The following is a 20320-nucleotide window of genomic DNA, read 5'->3' as shown; positions in this document are numbered from 1 at the left end:
CAAGTTCAACTCAAGATGCCACACTATTAAGATGTATTTTGTTGCCTCCTTAGGAAAGATATAGAGAAATTCTGAATGCTTCAGATTGGAGCCATTTTGGCTTTGTTGTGTTTTTTGGGTAAAAATTGTTTTGAGACCAAGAGTCTCAAATGAAAATGATGTTTTCAAGGTAGACAACACCAGTTGTGGTTTCTATTGGGAATGACAATTTAGCATCCATTGTCTTCCTTACTGTTCTTAAGGATTGTGACAGTGGTCCTTGTATTAATTCATTTGCATCCCAGCTTATTCTGTAAAGATTTGAGGCAGTTTATAGAAATGCATATAATACAGTAGATCAAATGTGAAAGGAAATAGGGGCAAAATGAGTGCAGGAGCCACAGGAATGGTTAAAATGCTGAAATGCATGCCATAGAGCCTCATGTGCTTGCTGGCAAGACTGGAAAGTCAAACATTGGATTTGATTTACAGGTTTACATCAAACAGAGAACCACAGAGTACATAAGATTAAGAAAATTCACTTAGGTGATACATATTAGATTATTAAGTAGGAAATGTCCGATTTCCTTAAGTAGTAAGCTTCACAGTTGCTATCTCTGACATTTCACTTTGACATTTTCTTGTTTTATTTTATTGTGAAGGTACATCTTTATTTTTTCAAATGCATAGTTTGGCTTGTGAGTATCTTTCAAATTTTTTTGAGCAATTTTCTGAAACCATGAATAAGTCAAAAATTCATGTTATTTTTGAATATGAGTTCCGTCAAGGAACCAGTGCAGCACAAACAGCTTGAAATATCAATGAAGTGTTTGGGAAGGATGGGGAGGATGTGGCTAAGGAATGCACAGTATGTCAGTGGTTTGAGAAGTTCTGTTCTCGTGATTTTAATCTTGAAAATGAGCCATGTGGGGGACCTGAGACCAAGGAGGATAATGATAAGCTGAAAGCTGTAGTGGAAGCGAATCCATCTCAACCTATGTGGAAATTAGCAGCAAGGTTTGATGTTACTATTCCAACAGTATTGGACCATGTGAAACAAATGGCAAGATAAAGAAGCTGGATAGATGGGTACTACATGAACTAAACAAACATCAGAAGAGAAATCATCTCAAAGCTTGCCTTTCTTTGCTGTCACAGCATAAAGGCAAACCATTTCTATACCACATTGTTATATGTGATGAAAAGTGGATTCTTTTTGACAATCGCAAGCATTCAGCACAATGGTTGGATAAAGATGAGGTGCCGAAACACATTCCAAAACTGAATATTCATCAGAAAAAAACTAATGGTGTCTATTTGGTGGTCCAGCGCTGGTATTATCCACTACAGCTTTGAGAAACTTGGTCAACTGATTACAGTGGATGTCTACTGCAACCAATTGGATGAAATGAACAGGATGCTTATGATTAAGCCGCTGAGATTGGCCAATAGAGACAGGCCCATCCTCTTACAAGACAATGCTTGACCACATGTTGCATAAACAATGCTGCTCCAACTATAGAGGCTGAACTTGGAAACTCTGTCATCCACAGTATTCACCAGACTTTGCACCAGCTGCCTAGCACTTCTTCCAGGCTTTGGACCACTTCTTGCAAGGAAAAATATTTGATTTCCAACAAGCTGTGGAAAACGCCTTTCGCGATTTCATCACCACTTGTTCTCCAGGCTTCTTCACTGAGGGCATAAGCAAACTACTGTTAATATGGCAAAACTGTGTTGATAGTTTAGCTGCATACTCACATACTTTTAATTGTACTGCTGCTTGTTTAAGATATAATAGACTAACTTTTGATTTGAAATCAGACATTTCATGTTTAATAACCTTAATAGTTTTTTTTTGGTCCTAAGATCTGGGAAGAATATCTCCTTCAGAGCCTAATAAAGGATACACATTGCTTATCGTAGTAGGCTACACTCTTCATTAATAACTTTATTATAGACTGTATTAGTTTGATTTTACCTTATAACCTCAGATCACCTCAAAACTTAGTTGCTTAAAATAACAACTACATATTTAGATCATGAGTTTATGAGTTGACAATTTGGGTTGGACTCAGCTGGTCAGTTCTTCTGCTAGTCTTATCTAGATTCACTTCTGTGTTTGCAGTCAGCTAGGCTGTGAAATGGTCAGTTAGGCAGCTCTACTTCTAGGGATTAGCTGGCTGTCAGCAGGGCAGTGAGGTGTGACTAGACCACATGTTTCATCAACCAGCAGGCTAGCACAGGTTTGTTCACATGGTGGCTTAGAGTTCCAGGAGCAGCAAGAGGGCAAGCTCAAATTTTCAAGTGCATTTGAAGTCTCTACTTGTTCAATTTTGCTGTCACAGTAAGTCATAGGATGAAGCCTAGAGTCAGTGTGGGGAAGAACAACAGAGGATATGAATATGAGGAGTTGTGCACCAATTACAATGATTAGTTAACCCATATAGACATGCAATTAATTTGAATGATTCTTATAGTATCTTCATTACAGTCTGAGAATGGCTTGCCAAAGCACCGGTTAATGAAAGCAAGTTAGTAAGAAGCCAAAACAAAGTAGTTTTAAGTACATGTCATTCCACTGGAATAGTTTAATCCCAGTTTAGATTTTGACTATCTAATGAAATTATTTTCTAACTTAGTTTTAGCAGAAGATATTTTTTTCCTCCCCAATTGAACCCCTTTCTAACAAAATATATTAGACTCGAGTTTTGAGGTTTAAATATGGAACCAAGAGCCTGGACCCTTGGCCTCTGTTTTATCCTCTTTAACAGCTCTAAGGGCCTTTGTGGAGACCCAGGACTAACAGGATCCTGATGCTTCTAACCAGGAACTTGGCCCCTTAAGACAGTGGTTCTCAGCCCAGAAGAGAATCTACCCTGTTAAGGATGCTTTTCAGGATGGAGGAGGAAGGGAGCTGAGATAAGAGTTAAGGCCCTACCTTCTCAAACTAAGTACATTCCCTGCCTCCTGGAATTCTTGTAATCCACACACGTGCAAACACACACACATACACATGTGCACCCCACCACCCTGCAGTATTCTCTCTCCTCCCAATGTACAAACACAGATTCATATGGAGAGATAGACTTGTCTTAGGAAGGCAGACAACTCAGAAAACACTATTCAGAATGGTACAGAACACATTACTTAATTAATGACCATGACAAATGCTGCCAATTTATATTGTTTTATACTAAAAAGGATTTAAATATTTATTATGGAAACACTTGCCATCTAAGCACTAGTCTAGTGGAAACAAAAAACACAAGCAGAGGAATGTGGGCATGAAAACAAGCCACCAGCCATATCATACCTGTGCAGAAATCTCTAAGTCTCTCCTTCTTTTTCTTCCTCTATTTCTTTTGGATCCTTGACCTCTCAGTGCAATAACAGACCAGAGCAATATAAGAGAAAAGAAGGGAAGTTGAATCTCAGACTGCAGTGTTTTATTATTTTGGAGCTTTGCTAAAGTATGATTTTGTATTATTTATAGATTTTCATTATCCCGCTCATAGGATGGGAATCTACAGTAGGCATGGATTTCTCTGGGGATTTGTGGAGGGGTTGGCATCTACAGGATGCAATACTATTCTATCATCAGGATTCTTAAGTTTTTGATTTATAACTAGTGGTTTTTAGAGTATCCTGGGAACAGGGATATAACTTCATTTGACATTGTTCTTATATTGAGAAAGGTTTATTAATATGTTCTTTTGTATATTGGAGTGAGTAGTATGAAGACATGGTAATTTTCATGAGACTTTCATAGATTCTTGAAAATACTTTGGCAACAGGAATTTTTGGATTAGTGATATATGACTAAATTCCTAAATTGCAGTGTAAGGAAGTGGTCCCTTATTTGCAACAAGGGAATTGGCTCATTATACCATAACCGTATACATGCCATTTGTTGAGCAGCATAGGCTATAAAATGAATAATAATAAATTCAGCATCTAGATTAATTTTCTTATCTTATCCTTTATCAGGCTGTGTCCTAGATTCTCAGAAAGGAACCACTGTGGGCAGATCCTTTTCTCTCAGCTGGCGGAGCCACCCGGATGTGACCGAGCCAATGCGATTTAGGAGTGCCACCACATCTGGAGCACCAGGAGTTGAGAAGGCAAGGAATATTGTTCGCCAGAAAGCAACTGGTAAACATTTATTTAAATATTTCTCAAAAATAGTTGTTATCTAAGGTAGATTGATAGGAATAAAATGTTTTAAAATTCTACCCAAAATTTACATGTTAGACCATTTATTAAATGCAATGTTTCTACATGTTAAGTTTTCAAATCACATTTTTAGATATTTATTTCTAAATCCTCCATTGTGAAAAAGAACTTGGGATGTTAATATTGAGTGAGATACTTGTGCAAAATAGAGAAAATAGAGGTTTTATTTCAACCTTGAAGGAAATGGAGTCTTAATAAATACACCGTTAGTCACAATATTGTCCTTCGTAAACAATGTTAATCGTAAGAATGTGGCAACCTGTCATGACAAAGAAAAGGAGAAGGATGCACTTAGTGTTCAGGACTAGATGGAGACATTTTCTTTTTTTGCTGCTTTGGAAAATGGAGCTTTTCATGCCTATAGATGTTGTCTTTGTAGCCTATATCAATTAACAAGAACTTGACCAAGAACCCCAGTTTGCCACATTTTACTCTTAAATCAAAAAGAGAAATCTTTAAAAAGGAAGCTTATATCCAGTATTTAATAGGAGCTTTAAGTACTGGCTACAGACTTTTAATTTAAAGCCTCCTCTTCTCCAGTGACTTTGAGACTTTAGCATGTTGACTTCAGAAAATCACCAGATCCTCTGGCCATAAAACAGATTTATTTAAGCTCAACATATTCTGCAGTGCTTACTTAGTAAAGGCTTCCTTTACTTAGAAAAGGCTTAATACATATGGTTTAGCACATTAACTGCCATGTGAGTTGTATTTAACTCATACTAGTTTTGAGCCCAAGGGACTCATGAAGAATATGTAACTCACACATCTTTTTACCTTGGAAGCCGTGTGGTGCATAGGCAACTCACGCTGCCATGTTGTAGCATACATGTTACATGATAAGTGGTCCCCTGGGCAAAACCCTGCAGTTGGTTTGTGAAAATCTTACTTGTTGCTGTTCTTATTGTTACAATTAATATTGACAATTTAATTGCCTATAACTCACACACAGAAAACAATAAAAAATAACATACTTTTCATAAATTAGAAGGGATCATTTTATTTTTGAAGTTTTTATTCTATTTTTGTAATAAAACTCAGTGGGCCCAAGGAAAAATTTTTTTCTGGTATGGCAGTCAATATGTTAGAATCCTGTTAGAGTTTTTATAAAAATGTATTATACTTTAACCTGAACTACCTCATGCTTTTTTGCTATGGCATTTGCTGGTAATTATCACCTTATTTACATGCACCTTCTATTCTACTTCTTTCTTCTTTGCATCATTCTCTCTGAGGAGAGACCCAATTCCTAATTAACAAGGCAACTTTTGAGGATGCTTATTCAATGATTTCCTTTCTCATTCCAACTCCAAAAAACTATTTTCTTTTGTCACTGGATCATTAAAAGACAAGGATCAGAAGTTTGTGACAAAGATGGCATCCTGCCTGAGCTGCCTAGCCTACCTGCTGTCCTGCACAGTCCTTAAATCACAGTTATAATAAAGGTATCAATTCACAACACTTTTCAAATTTTATTTCCACATTGTAATGAGCAGCAAATTATAGTACAATGCATATTCTGTATGCCACTACTTGGCCAAAACATAGCCATAGAAGAGACTGCATCTTAGCTTTCAGCATTATTGTATTTTGTCAGCAATATGGTAGAGGCAACAGTGTGTTTTAGAAAGTAATCTCAGTGCAGTTATGCTAGTGAGGTTATATTTATCAGTGCTTTCAGGTGTCTGAGAAGCCAGGATAGTGCAAAAACAAGCACTTTTTAAAAATCATGTAAAGGTATTTGTGGAGTTTGTACTTAAACACAATAAGCCTGGACTTTGTAGGATTAATTAAATTGAAAAATGTAAAATAATAACCTTTAAAAGATAATGAAGAAGAGAGCTATTGAGTCGGACAGATCTATTATATTTATGTATGTTTATATATATGTGTGTATATATGGATACATATTTCCTATTGTAGTTTACATTTTAAAAAATTATAAAATATTATGAATCCTTTTTGTTACCTGCAAAAACAATGGTCTTTGAAGATGTTATTATGTCATGCTATTTTATAAATTAGTCTATAGAGACTAAATATTAGGGTTTTACTCAGTTCTGTTATTTTTATGTTATGTAATAACTTACCTTTTCTTCTTTAAAAAGGCCCAGAATATTTTCATGGTAGATTTATGCAGAGGCCACCTTTTTATGAGAGAATGGCAACTTGCGAAGTTTGTTTTTGCTACTTTTAGCACTAAGATGTTTATTATGGAAGACTCATTTAAAAGTAACTTTCCTCCCTAATCCCCATAAGGAAATAGTTTATTACATAATGACTTCCCCCACAGATTTCACTTAGGTAGGGAAAATATTGCCAATGGTAGCATGAAGGAAATATAAAAGAAGCAGTTGCAGAGTAGAGAAATGATAATTAGTTTAACAGAGAATGTAGTAGCTTGTAACTTAAAAGGCCTGGCGAGGGGATTCTTAAAGAATTATAAAGGAAAACTCTGTCTCTGGATGTCTAAAATGAGACAGCAATCAAAGCAGTCTTAATTTCTACATAAAACATTCTATATTTTATTATTCCTGAAATATCTAGTGGTTAATTTTAGAAAAATACATAATCATTGATTTATGAAAGGAAAATTTAAAACAACACTCAAATGAAAAATCTGACATTGAGAGATTTCAGGAAATTTCTTTCAGGTAATTTGAAGTCAATGTGACATTTATGTGGAAGTTTTCACTTTATATTACACTACACATATGTGAATTATACTGTACTCACATTGCAAATAGTCCTTTTACTGGGAATTCCAATAGGCAAAGGATAGGGGAAAGGATAGTAGATTAAAAAGTTTCTTTTACTTTTTGCAAATGTGTAACTGTCATTTGTAGTTCTATTTCATTAATGTTAATTAAAGTCACATAAAAATAATAAAACACCAAGTAAACCTTTACATTTTTTGTTTTAGGATAAAACTGATTTTACTGATTATGGTTTTACATATATGAGTCATGTTCTCCTATGTCCATCCATTTTCTCCAATGTTTATCTGACTAGCAGTGTATAGAAAATTTAAGAGCATCATAAAGCTGACACTAAGGAAATTTGGACTTAATAAGCATGAAATGTGGAATAAAGGGTGGGTTTCATGGAGATTTTACCTTTTCTTCAAAAATCAAAAATCAAATCTTTTAATGTTCAACTTGACTTTTATGTGTTCTTGAGCTTTTAGGACATTTTCTAAATGATTAGCTTTTGAATACAGTCAGCTCTCAGTAAACCAAGTTCTAAATTATTTATTATTATAGAAGAACTTTAATCTTAGGCCAGATATTCCCTCTCTCACTGTGGTCTTTTTGTGTATATTCTTTAGGAAGGGAAAACTGATTATGAAGTCTGCCAAAATAAATAACCCAAATATGAGTCTGATCACAGGCAGAAAAAAGAGGAAAGGCTAAACCTATAAAGCATTACAAAAGAAAATTGATTATTTGGGGATTGCCCATTCTCCTATGTCATCAGAATGTCTGACTGAAAGTTGGCTGTATTTAGAAACTTGATTAAATACTGTGCTTTATACTGACTTCCTTTAAAGTTTAAAATGACCTCCTTTAAATGTTTCAAGAGAGCCCAGAAAAATAATAATAAAAAAGAAGTGAAACGTTCTGATGTTCTTCTGACATAATTGTTACTTTATCTCTCCTGGAAGCTAAGCGAAGCCAGTCTATCAGCAACTGTGTCCACCTTTCTGAGGCTTTGCCCGCCACTAAAAGCGTCCCGCTCCTCCTTCACACCGTGAGCGCTCTCTTACCTGGTCTCTCTTACTCTTCTTGCTCTCACAGGCTGTCAGGTACTGTAACGCTGTCTCATGTATCCATCAATGTCCCTGGGCTTTTCCCACTTGCCTTTGGGCCTTGCTTCCTTTGTTAATATCCCCACATCACACACGTGTGCCTGACAGTGCATTCATGGTTAATTCCAGTGAATACGAATAATTGTTTTTATGTACCTGGACATTTAGTAGCAATTAGTCAAGAAAAATTTCTATGGCCCCGATGATCTTTGCATTTACAGCTAAGGCGATAGAAGGATTTTAAACCCATAGTTTTTGATAGGGGGAAATGTGATTGATGCCTGCCTTAGTGTGTCTTCTATAGAGTGCCTTAGAAAGTAAGGGAATTTTCATAAAATTTTACAAAAGTTTGAGCATGTCAACATTAGAATGCTTGCCATGTCTTCTAAAAAGTGAATAAACTGGAGATATTATGCAGGTAAGAGTTCCTTGTAGTTAAAAAAATCATATTCATATATAATGTAATGATTGATTATACAGATTGATACTACTATTAAGATTTGAGTGAAAAAAATGTGAAAAAGTGATAATTTCCAAAACAAAAAACATTGTGCCTATACAATTAAAATTGAATTGAACCATGTGTGGTTTACACACAGTGCATTTTTTATTAGGACATTGTAGCACCAAATATGATTTTTGGCCTAGTCACTTCAACAAAAGGATTTACTTTGCTCTACAGTGAATAATTAGGCGTATTTCTATTTTTCAGTGATTCTAGGATGAACTGAATCTTCCTTCTAAACAGAGAAATATTTTCATGATCCTTTTTATTTTCAGGAATTTGGCATTGTACATTAGTATTTTTTTAGTATTGAAGGTAGCCTAATTGTGGCTTTCTGTAGTACTAAATTGTGTTGTACTATGGTTTAGCAAGGCAAAATTAAAGCTTAAGTCATCTGATGGGTACGTAAAATACTATATTATTTAATTTACAGAATATGAGGGAAGAAGTTAGTTTTACTGAGATTGAAGACTATAATGTTTCTTAGAAAACTCCTTTTTGCTAGTAAATACTGAAAGTGAAAAAGCAGTAAGAATGCTACTTGGGAAAATAGTCACTAGTCCGTTAAATTACTCATGAGTATTAAGTGCTTAATTATTTAGTTTTCAAAAAAAAAGCTGTTGCTTAGAGATGATTAATAAAGTACTTAAAGTATTTTTGTTCTTTATTTGGCTAATATTTACTAAAGGGATTTTTTTATGGTGAAAAGCTTTCTTATTTCATAGTCTATTTTTTTTCATATTGTTTCACTAAATTTTTTGCTAGTTTGTTCAGAATATATTCTCACAAGAAATCTCTTCCTATTAGTAATCTCATTTTCAAAATGTTTGTTCTCATTCAGTATTACATTTTGTTTTATTAAGATCTTGGTTCCTATGTATTCATGGCTCCAGCAGAATTTGAATATGATTTAGAGCACTGATTCTCAACTAAGGACAATTTTGGCAATGTCTGGAGACATTTTTTATTGTCACAAGTGGGACAGTGCTACTGGCATCTAGTGGATGGAAGTCAGGGTCGCTGTTGAGCACCCTACAATGCACAGGATAGCTCCACAGCAAAGAATTGTCTGACCCAAAATATCAGTAGTGCTGAGGTTGAGACACCCTGAGTTAGAGTGAAGCAGGCTGGGCTGGGTCTATATTTTCCAGCCTTTGCCATCCTTATTCCTGGTTTTATAGCACAAAAGGTGAAAGGTCTTAGGGCTTTAGTGACTTTGAGAACAGTCTGCCATTCTCTGTTTCATATGACAACTGTACAGTAGTGAGCTCCTTCTTAGTCTAATACTATTTATTCTTTACTATTTAAAATGATGCCTTTGTCCTTTGTGCTGTCTTATCAAGAGACTGGCCCAAGGACAATCTATGTCAGTCCCCAGTCTTAGGTTGTACATTCTCCACTGGTTGGCACATTAGATTATGAATTTGTGCTCTAGTTAAATCCTAGTGTGTAGGCATATCCTGCTAACCTATTGCTAGGTAATATGCAGACACTTTTAATTCTACTTTCTGGCCACAAGTTCTTTACCATATCAATGATTGCTAATTTTGTTTTCATTTAAGTTAACATTTCTTATTTTTGTTTCTAGTGTATAAAACTATTCAATCCACCAAAGTTGTTTGTAATAATATAAGCAATGGAGAATTACTTACCTTCAGCCACTGTTATTCTTACCTTCTCTTGGGACTCTGGTGGCGGCAGAATTTTGGGAGGGTTGTTTGTATTTTGGGAGAAAGAAGTGACGTTTGTATTTCAGGAGAGTCACAACCACCTGTTTCCACTGATATGAATATATACATAAAGAAACACATGGGAGGTAGAACTGGCACTTTTCATGATTTCCATTTTTTCCTTTGTGGGAACAGTTCCTTCCAGCTGTTTTGTAATTTTAACTGCTTTTTGTGCTGGGGCATTTATCAATCTGTAGTACTTTTAGGCCATGCAGATGGTAGATTTTATTTTTCTTTTAGGAATATTGTAATAGTAGTAATTAGAGGAGGGGCATTCTCCCCTCATTCTAAGAAGACACACTGGGACCTAATGGAAAACCTAGCTGCTTCTGCATCTGGCTTCCAGGGAGTGTCCCTTGCCAGAACCTGGGCTGATTCATCTTTGGAAAGCTTGACCTTGTGGGAAACCTCAAGATGTTGAGTTGGTAAACATTTCCTGTGCTTTTAATAGTGTCAAGTTGGTGGTATCATGCACCATGTTTTAAAATTAGGAAATTACACTATTTATGTTGCTTATGCAACCTGTTCAAGGGGTAAATGGAACCCAGAAGTTTGGTTATTGGAGAATAAGACTCATTCTATTTAATAAGATTAAAGAAACCTTAAAGAGTGAGTGAAATTGCTCTGAAAAATAGTATGACGTAGAAAAAATTAGAAGTTACTGAAGAACTTACACCCTTTTTAATTTAATCACACTGACTCTTCTCTCAGTGGGAAAAATGAAATTAAATAATCCCTATTTGATCATTTTTCTGGTGTTTTGAATGGAGTTTTAGAAAGTAATGGTTTAGTAATTGTGTAACTTACACAGTCAAGAGATGAGAAAGTTAGTAGCTTTAAAATTTGGGTTATTGGGATTAGGTAGTCTTTAGAGAGAGTAAATGATTTGGTGAATCTGAGATAAAATTTATAATAGTTCTTTGAAGTGATTCAAATAGAACTTACGAGACATTCAAAACAGGATGCATTAGATCTCCTAGGATTTATGATATAATTTTTAAATAACTTGTTCTTTTTCTATTATAAATATCAAATAATCCTGTATCTTGATATTTGCATGTCAGTGCTAAAATGATTTTCACTTGTTATGGAATAGCAACCTCTCCAGCTAACAATATAGAATGGGAGCAGGTTTACCATAAATTGCTCTTTCTTAACAAATAAAATGCCAGCAGAGGGAGCCCAAGAACTATTTTAAAAGCAAAAAGGTACCAAGAAAATGTTTTGTCTTTCATTTATACAAAACATGTATTGAGTATATACTTCATACAAAGTATGAGAAAAGGCCGAGAAATGTGCAATTATAAATCGTGAGATTGGGTAAAAATTATGGGATAAGGAGAATTGAAAAATTTGTTTCACACTGTCTCATTTGACAGTCAGCTACAGGAGCAGCTCAGGACCCCAACAACACAACAGCACACTAGGTATTGTGGCTGTCCCCTCCTTCCCACTGCAGTCACTGATGCTCCCGCCTCTGCCACTGACGGTTATTTCTACAAACTTGGACTTTTTCCATCTGAGAAGTCCCTCCTGACAGTTTTATAAAAACAAAGCCTTAAAAGCTGCGTTAGGCCAGCCTGTTGGGAAGACAGACCAGCTGGTGGTGGCAGGCTCTCCATCCGTCTGCTGTGCTGAGGACCAGTGGGGACACTAATTTGGAAGTAATGGTGCTGTGGCTGTATTGCATCCCACCAGATGGCGATGTTCTTTATCTTTAGAAAGATGCTGCCAGCGTTGGCTCAGTTCTTATTTGCTTCTGCTCCAGCCCAGAAACCAGCATCTATCAATTTCTGGCATCGGGTTTAAGAGAATAAAACACACTCTTCCCACTATCTATAAAAACTGGCACTTGCCAATTATTTTTTAGAACGTTCGGAAGCTCTTGGGCTCCCTCTACTGATGTTGGGTTAACACATAGGTTCATTAACAAATATAAACTCTTCCCAGAAGGTTTCGGCATCTTACATAATTAGAATAAACAATGAAAGAAGACAGCCGGAAGGGCTGGCCCCGTGGTGTCATCTGGCTTCTGTTGCTCAAGGCTGAAGAGACTAGAAATAGACCCGTGAAAAGGGCCTAGTCTGTGCTTTGGCATGTATAAGTATATAAAAAATTTTGCATATCCTCTTGTGTTTCTCTGTGGAAAACTTGGCTATTCAAGAGAAGAGGGAGGCAGAGACAACCAGGGAAAGATGAGGCTTTAATGGGTCTGTTGTTGCTTCCTTGGTTTATCTTTGCTTGTACTCTGAACTCAGTTTCCCATCAGTATCCAAATTTAGAATATGGTCTAGTACTTCGAATTGTAAGTGGAGGATGGTGCAAATTTCATAGTCTGGGGTCTTTATATCAATATACTATAAAATGGATATTTCATTTGGATAGAAAAAATAATGCGGCAACCCTTTGTTGAAATCCCGTATATTAAATTTAGAATCTTCCTACATACAACTTCTTGACTATGTTGAGCCATCACGTTGGTTTATGGCTTTGGTTAAAGGGTTGCACAGAGGGTAGCCCATTGGCAGCAAGTCTCCATTTCTGGTGAGGAACTGGGTGACACAGCCAGCCAAGATAATACAGGCTGAATTTTGATCATCCTCTTCTTAGTTGTAGTGAAACTTTGACTAATTAAAATATTTGGAGAATATGATGTTATAGCTATGTGGATTTAAAGTTTTATGACTACATCAGTGAGTGTAGAGTCTAGTGAGGAACATAGTGGTGGGGTTTACACACACAAGGCCATGCGGCAAGTCCTGTAGGGGTATGCCCAGGGCAGCATGGGAGAAGGGATGGAGCAGGTGTGCCGTTAGTATAGGGGAGGAAACGGGAGGAGGAAGAAGAGCAGCAGGTGCCAAGTAGGTTAGTATTGTTGGAGACCAGAGAGATGGTTTCTTTTGAGGGAATTATTATGTGGGTGAGATCAAAGAGAGCCCTGTATTCACCCTGGTGAGCACTGATTTGACCCTCTAATGATTGAGGGCCTCATGGTCAGATCTTTATTTTAGAAGGACCTCTCTGGGGGCCGTGTGGAGGCTAGCTATGAGGGTGGCAAGAAGAGGGGAGCAATGACTAGTTGGCTGAATATTAAAATAGCCTGTGCAAAAGATGATGCAACCCTGAAGCTGTGACTCGAGAGAGAGAGAGGGTAGGATGATTGGGATACATGTGCCTTGGATGGTTGGTCTTCAGAGATTAAAATGAACCGTGTAGTTTAGAAATGAGTTGGGAAGAAACTCATTCTCTAGGGGAATATAGTTTGTAATAATACTAGCCAAGATTATTCAGATAGTCAGAACTCATCTATGGTTTCCTATTTTATGTCATATATATATATTGATTCTCTAAAACTACCAGCGGATCATTTTTGTGGTTTAGTGATTAATTCAGTGTTACATTTGGTGATATATGCCATTAAATAATTATAGCATTTCATTTTGGACAGTGAACATTTGTGTGTTAAAAGGAATAATATAGTTGAAATTCCCACATTTTCTTTCATCTTCCTTTAGGGTGTATGTATGTGTTACTTTCTACTCTCCTCATTTGTATAAATCACCCGTTTTGTGAATCTCTTGGATCTCTGGATCTCTCTTTCGTGGCATGCCTGCTCCTCAAATTCCAAATGACTTTTATATTTCTCAATCATTTTTGTGGCCTTCTCCCTCCCCTTCACTTTGATTGAAAAATAAAAGGCTTTGTAGAACTTAAGAGGAATATGTATTCTTGGAGTAGTTTAGAAGTATAGGAAACTGATGATGTAAACACAGATTTATCTTATCATAAAATTCATTCTTTAAATTAATTGTTTTAAATGGTGAAAATATTTTTGAAAATCTCTAACCACAGCCCTGCATGTTTTGTGTTAATGCTCACAGAAGTGGAAGAGTGTCAGCAGTTGGAAAATGCACCTGCAGCTGGATCTGGCCATCTCACGGTGGGACAGCCCCAACAGGTCCTTCGGAGCAGCAGCACATCTGACATCACTGAGCCACTGTGCTCAGATTCTTCTCAGGGTACATGATGTCTCTAGTTGTTAAAACCGAACTGTAGATCTTGGCTGGGGATAAAAAGCTGCAGATAGTGTTGCTATCTGTATTTGTTCTAAGTATATTTATTTTGAGGGGTTTTACTTTTTAATTTAATTGCAAGGATGTGATTTTGGGCAAGGAAATGTTTTCACTATTTATTTTAACATATCTTTCTAAATTTTATATTTTTATATACACACATCCCACTTTTTTCAAGGTTGGCATGTTTGAGGCCTAGAAAGGAGTCCAAGTGGCTGGAGTAGGAGGGAGGCAGAGAATTGGTACAAGACAGTCCAGGGGAGCATCCTATTAGGAGGAAGGCAGGGAGGCAGGATAAGGGGAGGTGTGGGAAGGGGCTGCAAGAAGAGCTGTTAAAGTTGAAGATATGAATGCAAAGCTGACTGGACTTTTGAAGAAGTTTATTAGCAGCTTGCAGACTCTGCTGAGGTTGAAAATAATAACTTTCAATAGCATTAATTTGCACGGTTTCTCCAACATTCAGTAACAACAGGGTGTGGGAAGCAAGGAGGCAGATGGTTTGACCTATAAACAGTGAATAATGTATTTTACAGTGAAAACACCTGTTTAAAACATGTCTGGTATCAGTGAATCTACTTATTCTGTTTTAGTGTCATGAGATAATGAAGAAATAAACCAACCTTATTAATCAACAAGTTGTCTCATATCTCTTAGTATTAGGGTCATGCTAGTCTTATCAAATGAGTAAGGAATGATTCTTTCTTAGAAATCCTCTTGAAATAAGAACACATCATAAAAATTAAGTTGAGAAAAATATTATCTGAAAGATTTTCTACTCTTTGAAAGGTTTTATATAAGATTATTATTTTTTTCCCATAAATATTTGGTAGAAACCACCAGTTGCCGAGAGTTTTCTTACAGAAAGATTTTAAAATATTCATATTTTAACAAAATTTCAGTAAAAGAGGAGGAATACGATCAAGAGATCAGTTGTACAATATGGTGACTGTAATTAGTAATAATATATCGTATTCTTGAAAATTACTGAGTAGATTTATGTGTCCTCACCCCAAAAAAATGATAAGTATGTGAGATAATGCATGTTAATTCACTCAATTTAGGCATTCCACAATGTATATGTATATCAAAACAACATGTCATACCTAACTGATAAATAAATATTACTTTTGTCAATACAAAAAATTTAAAAATACAGTTAAAAAAATAATTATAGGTAGGACTATTCATATTTTCTTTTCCTCTTTTGATTTGGTTGATTGTTTTTCTAGGAATTTGTTCATTTATTTTTTTCAAATTTATTGGCTCTAGATTATTCATAAAATCCTCCTATGATCGTTTTTTAGTATTTGCAGGCTTTGTGGTGGTATTCCTTTTTTTTTTTTTAATTGAAACTGGTTATTTGTGCTCTCGTCAGTCTTTATTCTCAAGCAGCACTGAGCCACCTGAGTGCTCTCTTCTTCCTGTCGGCTCACCTGGCCAAGCCAACCAGCTTTTCTCTGAGATACTTTCCCCAATGATCCCAGGGAGGGTCTTGCTGCCCACTCCTGTGCTACTGTATTGCACTGATCGAACACGTTGGCCACAGTGAGCAACATCTCGTCTGCTCTCTTCAGAGCTCTCTGTGGGCCAGAGACCAGGTCTACAGTGTGGACTTGACCCATAGGCTACCAATTTGCCCGACCCATAACTCCTGCTTTTACATATCTTAAGATATTTAAATTCAAAAGCTACCTGTATGTAAAATCATTTTTCAATTTTACCATGTGAAACATTCCTTCTGTCAATTTTTCCTCCATATCTCTAGGTCAAAAGGTAGAAAATGTACAGAATTTGAGTTCTTCAGAGCCAAAGCCTGTTCAGGAGAACAAAGGACATGTGAAGAGAGAACATGAAGGAATGCCAGTAAGATACTTTCAGACCATATCAGTTTGTCATTAAAAGTAAACATGTAAATTTGTTGTGTAATAAATACATTTATTGGTGGTAGTGACACTTAAAAAAAATTACTTTTGTTTCCATTTAGACCAATTATAGGCCCAAATGATCTTCAGATCTTTTAAGATTTTTCTTGCTTTGTGTGTAAAATTAGTCACATTACAAAAATAGGAAAAAAAAATAACATGAAAATGGAATTTGCCACCTGGTCTGTATGTGGTACTGTGTATTTTTAACCTACATTTCAGATTTTCCATTCCTGACATGAGTTTAGGTAGCTTCTACCTAACATGAGTCACTAGGTAAGTGAGTATTCACAAAGATCTGTTAGAGTTTCTTTTTTTAAAAAACATAAAATTGCATTTATTGTTTTTTTACAAAAACAAATATAAAGCATAAAGAAGAAAATTTAAGCATAGCCTGTAACTCATTTACACAGATAACCCCTATTCATTAATTTTTAAAAATGTAGTATATAGGCCCTTTTGTTACAACAAGGGGTCCGTTCACTGTTCTGTAGCAAACGTATCTTGGTCTTACTTTATAAACCTATATCTTGTTCTTGCTCTGTAAATCTATTGTGAACTTCTTCAATAAAATTCATTTCACGCTAAAAAAAAAAAACGTAGTATATATTCATGGAAAACTCAAACATCACAGAAAGGTAATAAAATAAAAAGGGAAGGCCTCTTCCTACTCCTGCTTATCTGGGAGATAACCACTATTAAGGGTCTTGTTTCTTTATTTTTCTAAAGGGTACATACCAGCTTACATTTGTATATTCTGTTTTTCAACAATGAAATAAACACTGACAAACCCACCCTGGCTTCAGAACTGGAATATTTCCAGTTTTGTTTTTTGGCCTCTACGTTCCTTATCCCACCCTCTTCTGCTTCCGTCAGAGAGTGGAATTGGCTGGACTTAGTGTTTATCACTAAGTTTATCACTATCATTATAGTGTGTTTATCACTATAAACATACTTAGTGTTTATCATTCCCTTGCTTTGCTCTATAGTTTTGCTTTGTATGTATGTATCGCCAAACAACATACTCTTGAGTTTTCTTTATTTTTGAACTTTTTAATAAAGTTTTTTATAGTTATATTGTTGCTTTGTTTATTCAGTTATATATTTCTGAGGTTTATCTACATTGTGGCATGTGGCAATAGTTCAAGTTTTCTTTGGTCTATTATATTCTACTGTGAATATATCACAAATTATTTTTCAATTTTTTTATTGATGGACATTTAGATGGCTTCCAGGCTATTTGTTTTTATGATAACTATAACTAGGTACATTCTTGTATGTGTTTCAATAGCTACTTTTTAAGTTTTCTCTATGGTGACATGGTTATCTAGGAGTGGAATTAATGAGTTGTAGAATAGAAGAATGTTCTTCTTTACAAGATAATGCCTGTTTTCCAAAATGGTTGCACCACTTTTATTTCTGCCAACAATGTGTAGAGTTCCCATTCATCTACATTCTTGGCAATACTTTTTATTTTCAGATTTTTATGTTTTTATGAGTCAAGTGGATGAAAATAGTCTCTCTTATTTTACATTTCTCAGATTACTAATACGGTTTAAAATTTTTCTGTGTATTTATTGGCCATTTTTATTTCATCTGTGAAATTCTTACTGATGTCTTTTGTCATTTTCCTATTGATTTATCTTTTCTTCTTTTATTTACATTAGTTCTTTGTTTAGTCTGAATACTGATCCTATTTTGATTATGTTTTTAGCAAATTTCTTCCAATGTGTGGTTTATATTTTCACTTTCTCTATAGTGTCTTTTGATGAACAGAAGTTCTTCATTTTGATGTTCTCTATTATTATTTTTATGGTTAGGGTTTTATGGAATTTTTAAAAATCTTAACTATACAGGGATAAAAATATTACCTTGTATTTACCCTAAAAGGATTTTTTTTCAGTTTTGCTTTGCACATTTAAGTCTTTCATCCATCTAGAATTGGTTCTTGTTTATAGTGTGAGGTAGGGATCCAATTTCATTCCCTGCTCCTCCATAGATAACTGTTTTGTCTCAGGTCCCATTTACTGAATCCATTTTTCCTTTATTGATCTGAAATGCCACCTCTTCTCATATATGTTATTTCCCGTGCAAGGCTTTACTTTGATGCTCCTGCTGCTGCTGCTGCTTTTTTTTAAATTTTTTTTAATTTTTCAGACACAATCTTACTCTGTCACCTGGGCTAGCATGTAGTGGCATCATCATAGCTCACTGCAACCTCAAACTCTCAGACTCAAGCAGTTCTCCTGTCTAAGCATCCCAAGTAGCTAGGACCATAGGCATGCACCACAACGCCTGGCTAACTTTTCCAATTTTTAGTACAGTTGGGATCTTGCTCTTGCTCAGGCTAGTCAGAAACTCCTGACCTCAAATGATCCTCCTGCCTCGACCTCCCAGAGGGCTATGATTTTGCTTCTTATCTTGATTCATCAGCTCTGTCTTTCGTCAGTTGAATAACTCTTTTTACTTTGCTCTTTAATACTTCTTCCACTGGGATTTTAATTCAGCAATTACACTTTTTGCTTCTGAAAGTTCAAATTTGTACTTTTCAAGCATATTTTATAATTTCTAATCTCTTGTTGCTTGCTCATTTTTTAAATTCTCATCTTTTATTCCTTTAAAATGTTCATAAATTACAATTCTGAATTTTTTTCTGATGTCTGAAATCTTGGGAGATTCTAAGTTTGTTGTTTCTGAGACTCTTTTACATAATGATTTAGTCTCTTTGATGTTTGGTGATTTTTGATTGTGAGTTCCTAGATGGCTGATCTTAATCTGCAGAAAATCTGGATGTCTAGATTGATGATCACCAGGACAACATTGGCATTTGTTTCTTCCACCACTTAGGGAGTTCTACATAAATCCTGGAATTTTGGTCATTTTGCTACTGACAGTGGTAATATTGGATTTATCTTTAAAATAGCCCCATTTCACTGCTATGGTTTCTGCTCACTTTTAAGGGGTACATATGGATCTCTTAGAGGGTTCTTTTACTTCTTATGAGCCCCAAATTACAACTAGTGTTTTTATGTAGGATTTAATTCTTAAGGCTAGATGGTATTTTGTCTCTCATGTAGTCAGAAGCAGGAGGGCCTGCATTTTGCTTTTCAACTAAGGAAATATCCTGAGTATATTATCTTTTAGCACACTAGATATATTATCCTTCTAAAAGGCTATGTAATAATTTTTTCATATAGTGTTAGAGTTCTAAATATTTTTTTCATGGCCTACTTCTTTTTTAACTTAATAATTATTCTTTATTTTAATTATACATCTTTGTTCCCCCTTTTCATTTGTTTGCTTCTTTAGTATTTATCCCATTAGTTGGCTTATTGAATTCCATATATATATATTTTTAATATATACTCTGCAGTGGGAGGCCTTAAATTTACACCTTGACTCCTAGCTTTATTCTCTATCTCAGCAGTTTTGGAATTTTGTTGCCCAATTATAGGACATTCTCTTTGAATATTTAGCTCAGAGATAAAAGTTAAAATGTCAGAAACTTCCTCAAGTTCATTCGTTCGTTCCTTCCTTTGGTTTGTCATCATCATTCTCATTGTCACCTAATTTATACCCTTTAATTTTCTTTCACTCTCATATGCAGCTGATTATAAGCTCTTGTCTGTCATTCTATAGCATTCCTCTCATTTATTCTTCTTCTTTCTACCAGCAAATGCCTCATGCCCTCATTCCTAAATTGCCATAACTTTTCCATAGCTATTTTCTTGTTCACTCTAATCTCACCCACAGATAACTACTAGACTTATCTTTCTAGTTATGTTTTTAATCACAGTAAGCTATTTTATGTAATGTATAGTTACTTAGTTTGTCAATATTTGGTCAAAAGTTCTAAACCTAAGGTCTAAGGCCCACTGGCAGCTGTCTCTTTTAGAAGATCTGCATTTCTTCTTACCTTTTTCCTTCTTCGCTTGGTGCCCTGCACAACCTGCTGTAATCAGCTGCTTTTCCTCCACATAGAACTTTCCTATTACCACTCAGTGCTTCCTCCCCTGAATCCCTTCCTGTCTTCCCTCTACCACTTCGTGTCTGTTGCCTTTTTGAAC

General features: G+C 35.5%; 1 protein-coding gene across 3 annotated transcripts in view; it reads left to right on the top strand.

The window, feature by feature from the left end:
* Positions 1-20320, top strand: part of RALGAPA2 (Ral GTPase activating protein catalytic subunit alpha 2) — a 307449-nt gene that overhangs the window by 95062 nt on the left and 192067 nt on the right. For 2 of the 3 annotated variants that reach the window (XM_012757358.3, XM_076011174.1), the window contains 4 exons: positions 3970-4134; positions 7880-8020; positions 14140-14277; positions 16097-16194. In XM_012757358.3, coding sequence (XP_012612812.2) covers positions 3970-4134; positions 7880-8020; positions 14140-14277; positions 16097-16194 — 542 coding nt within the window. The remainder of the gene's footprint in view (positions 1-3969; positions 4135-7879; positions 8021-14139; positions 14278-16096; positions 16195-20320) is intronic. The other variant, XM_012757359.2, reaches the window with a different exon arrangement.

This window comes from Microcebus murinus, chromosome 16 (assembly GCF_040939455.1).
Source record: "Microcebus murinus isolate Inina chromosome 16, M.murinus_Inina_mat1.0, whole genome shotgun sequence".
Lineage (NCBI taxonomy): Eukaryota > Metazoa > Chordata > Mammalia > Primates > Cheirogaleidae > Microcebus > Microcebus murinus.
This window is presented reverse-complemented; position numbering and strand designations above follow the sequence as displayed.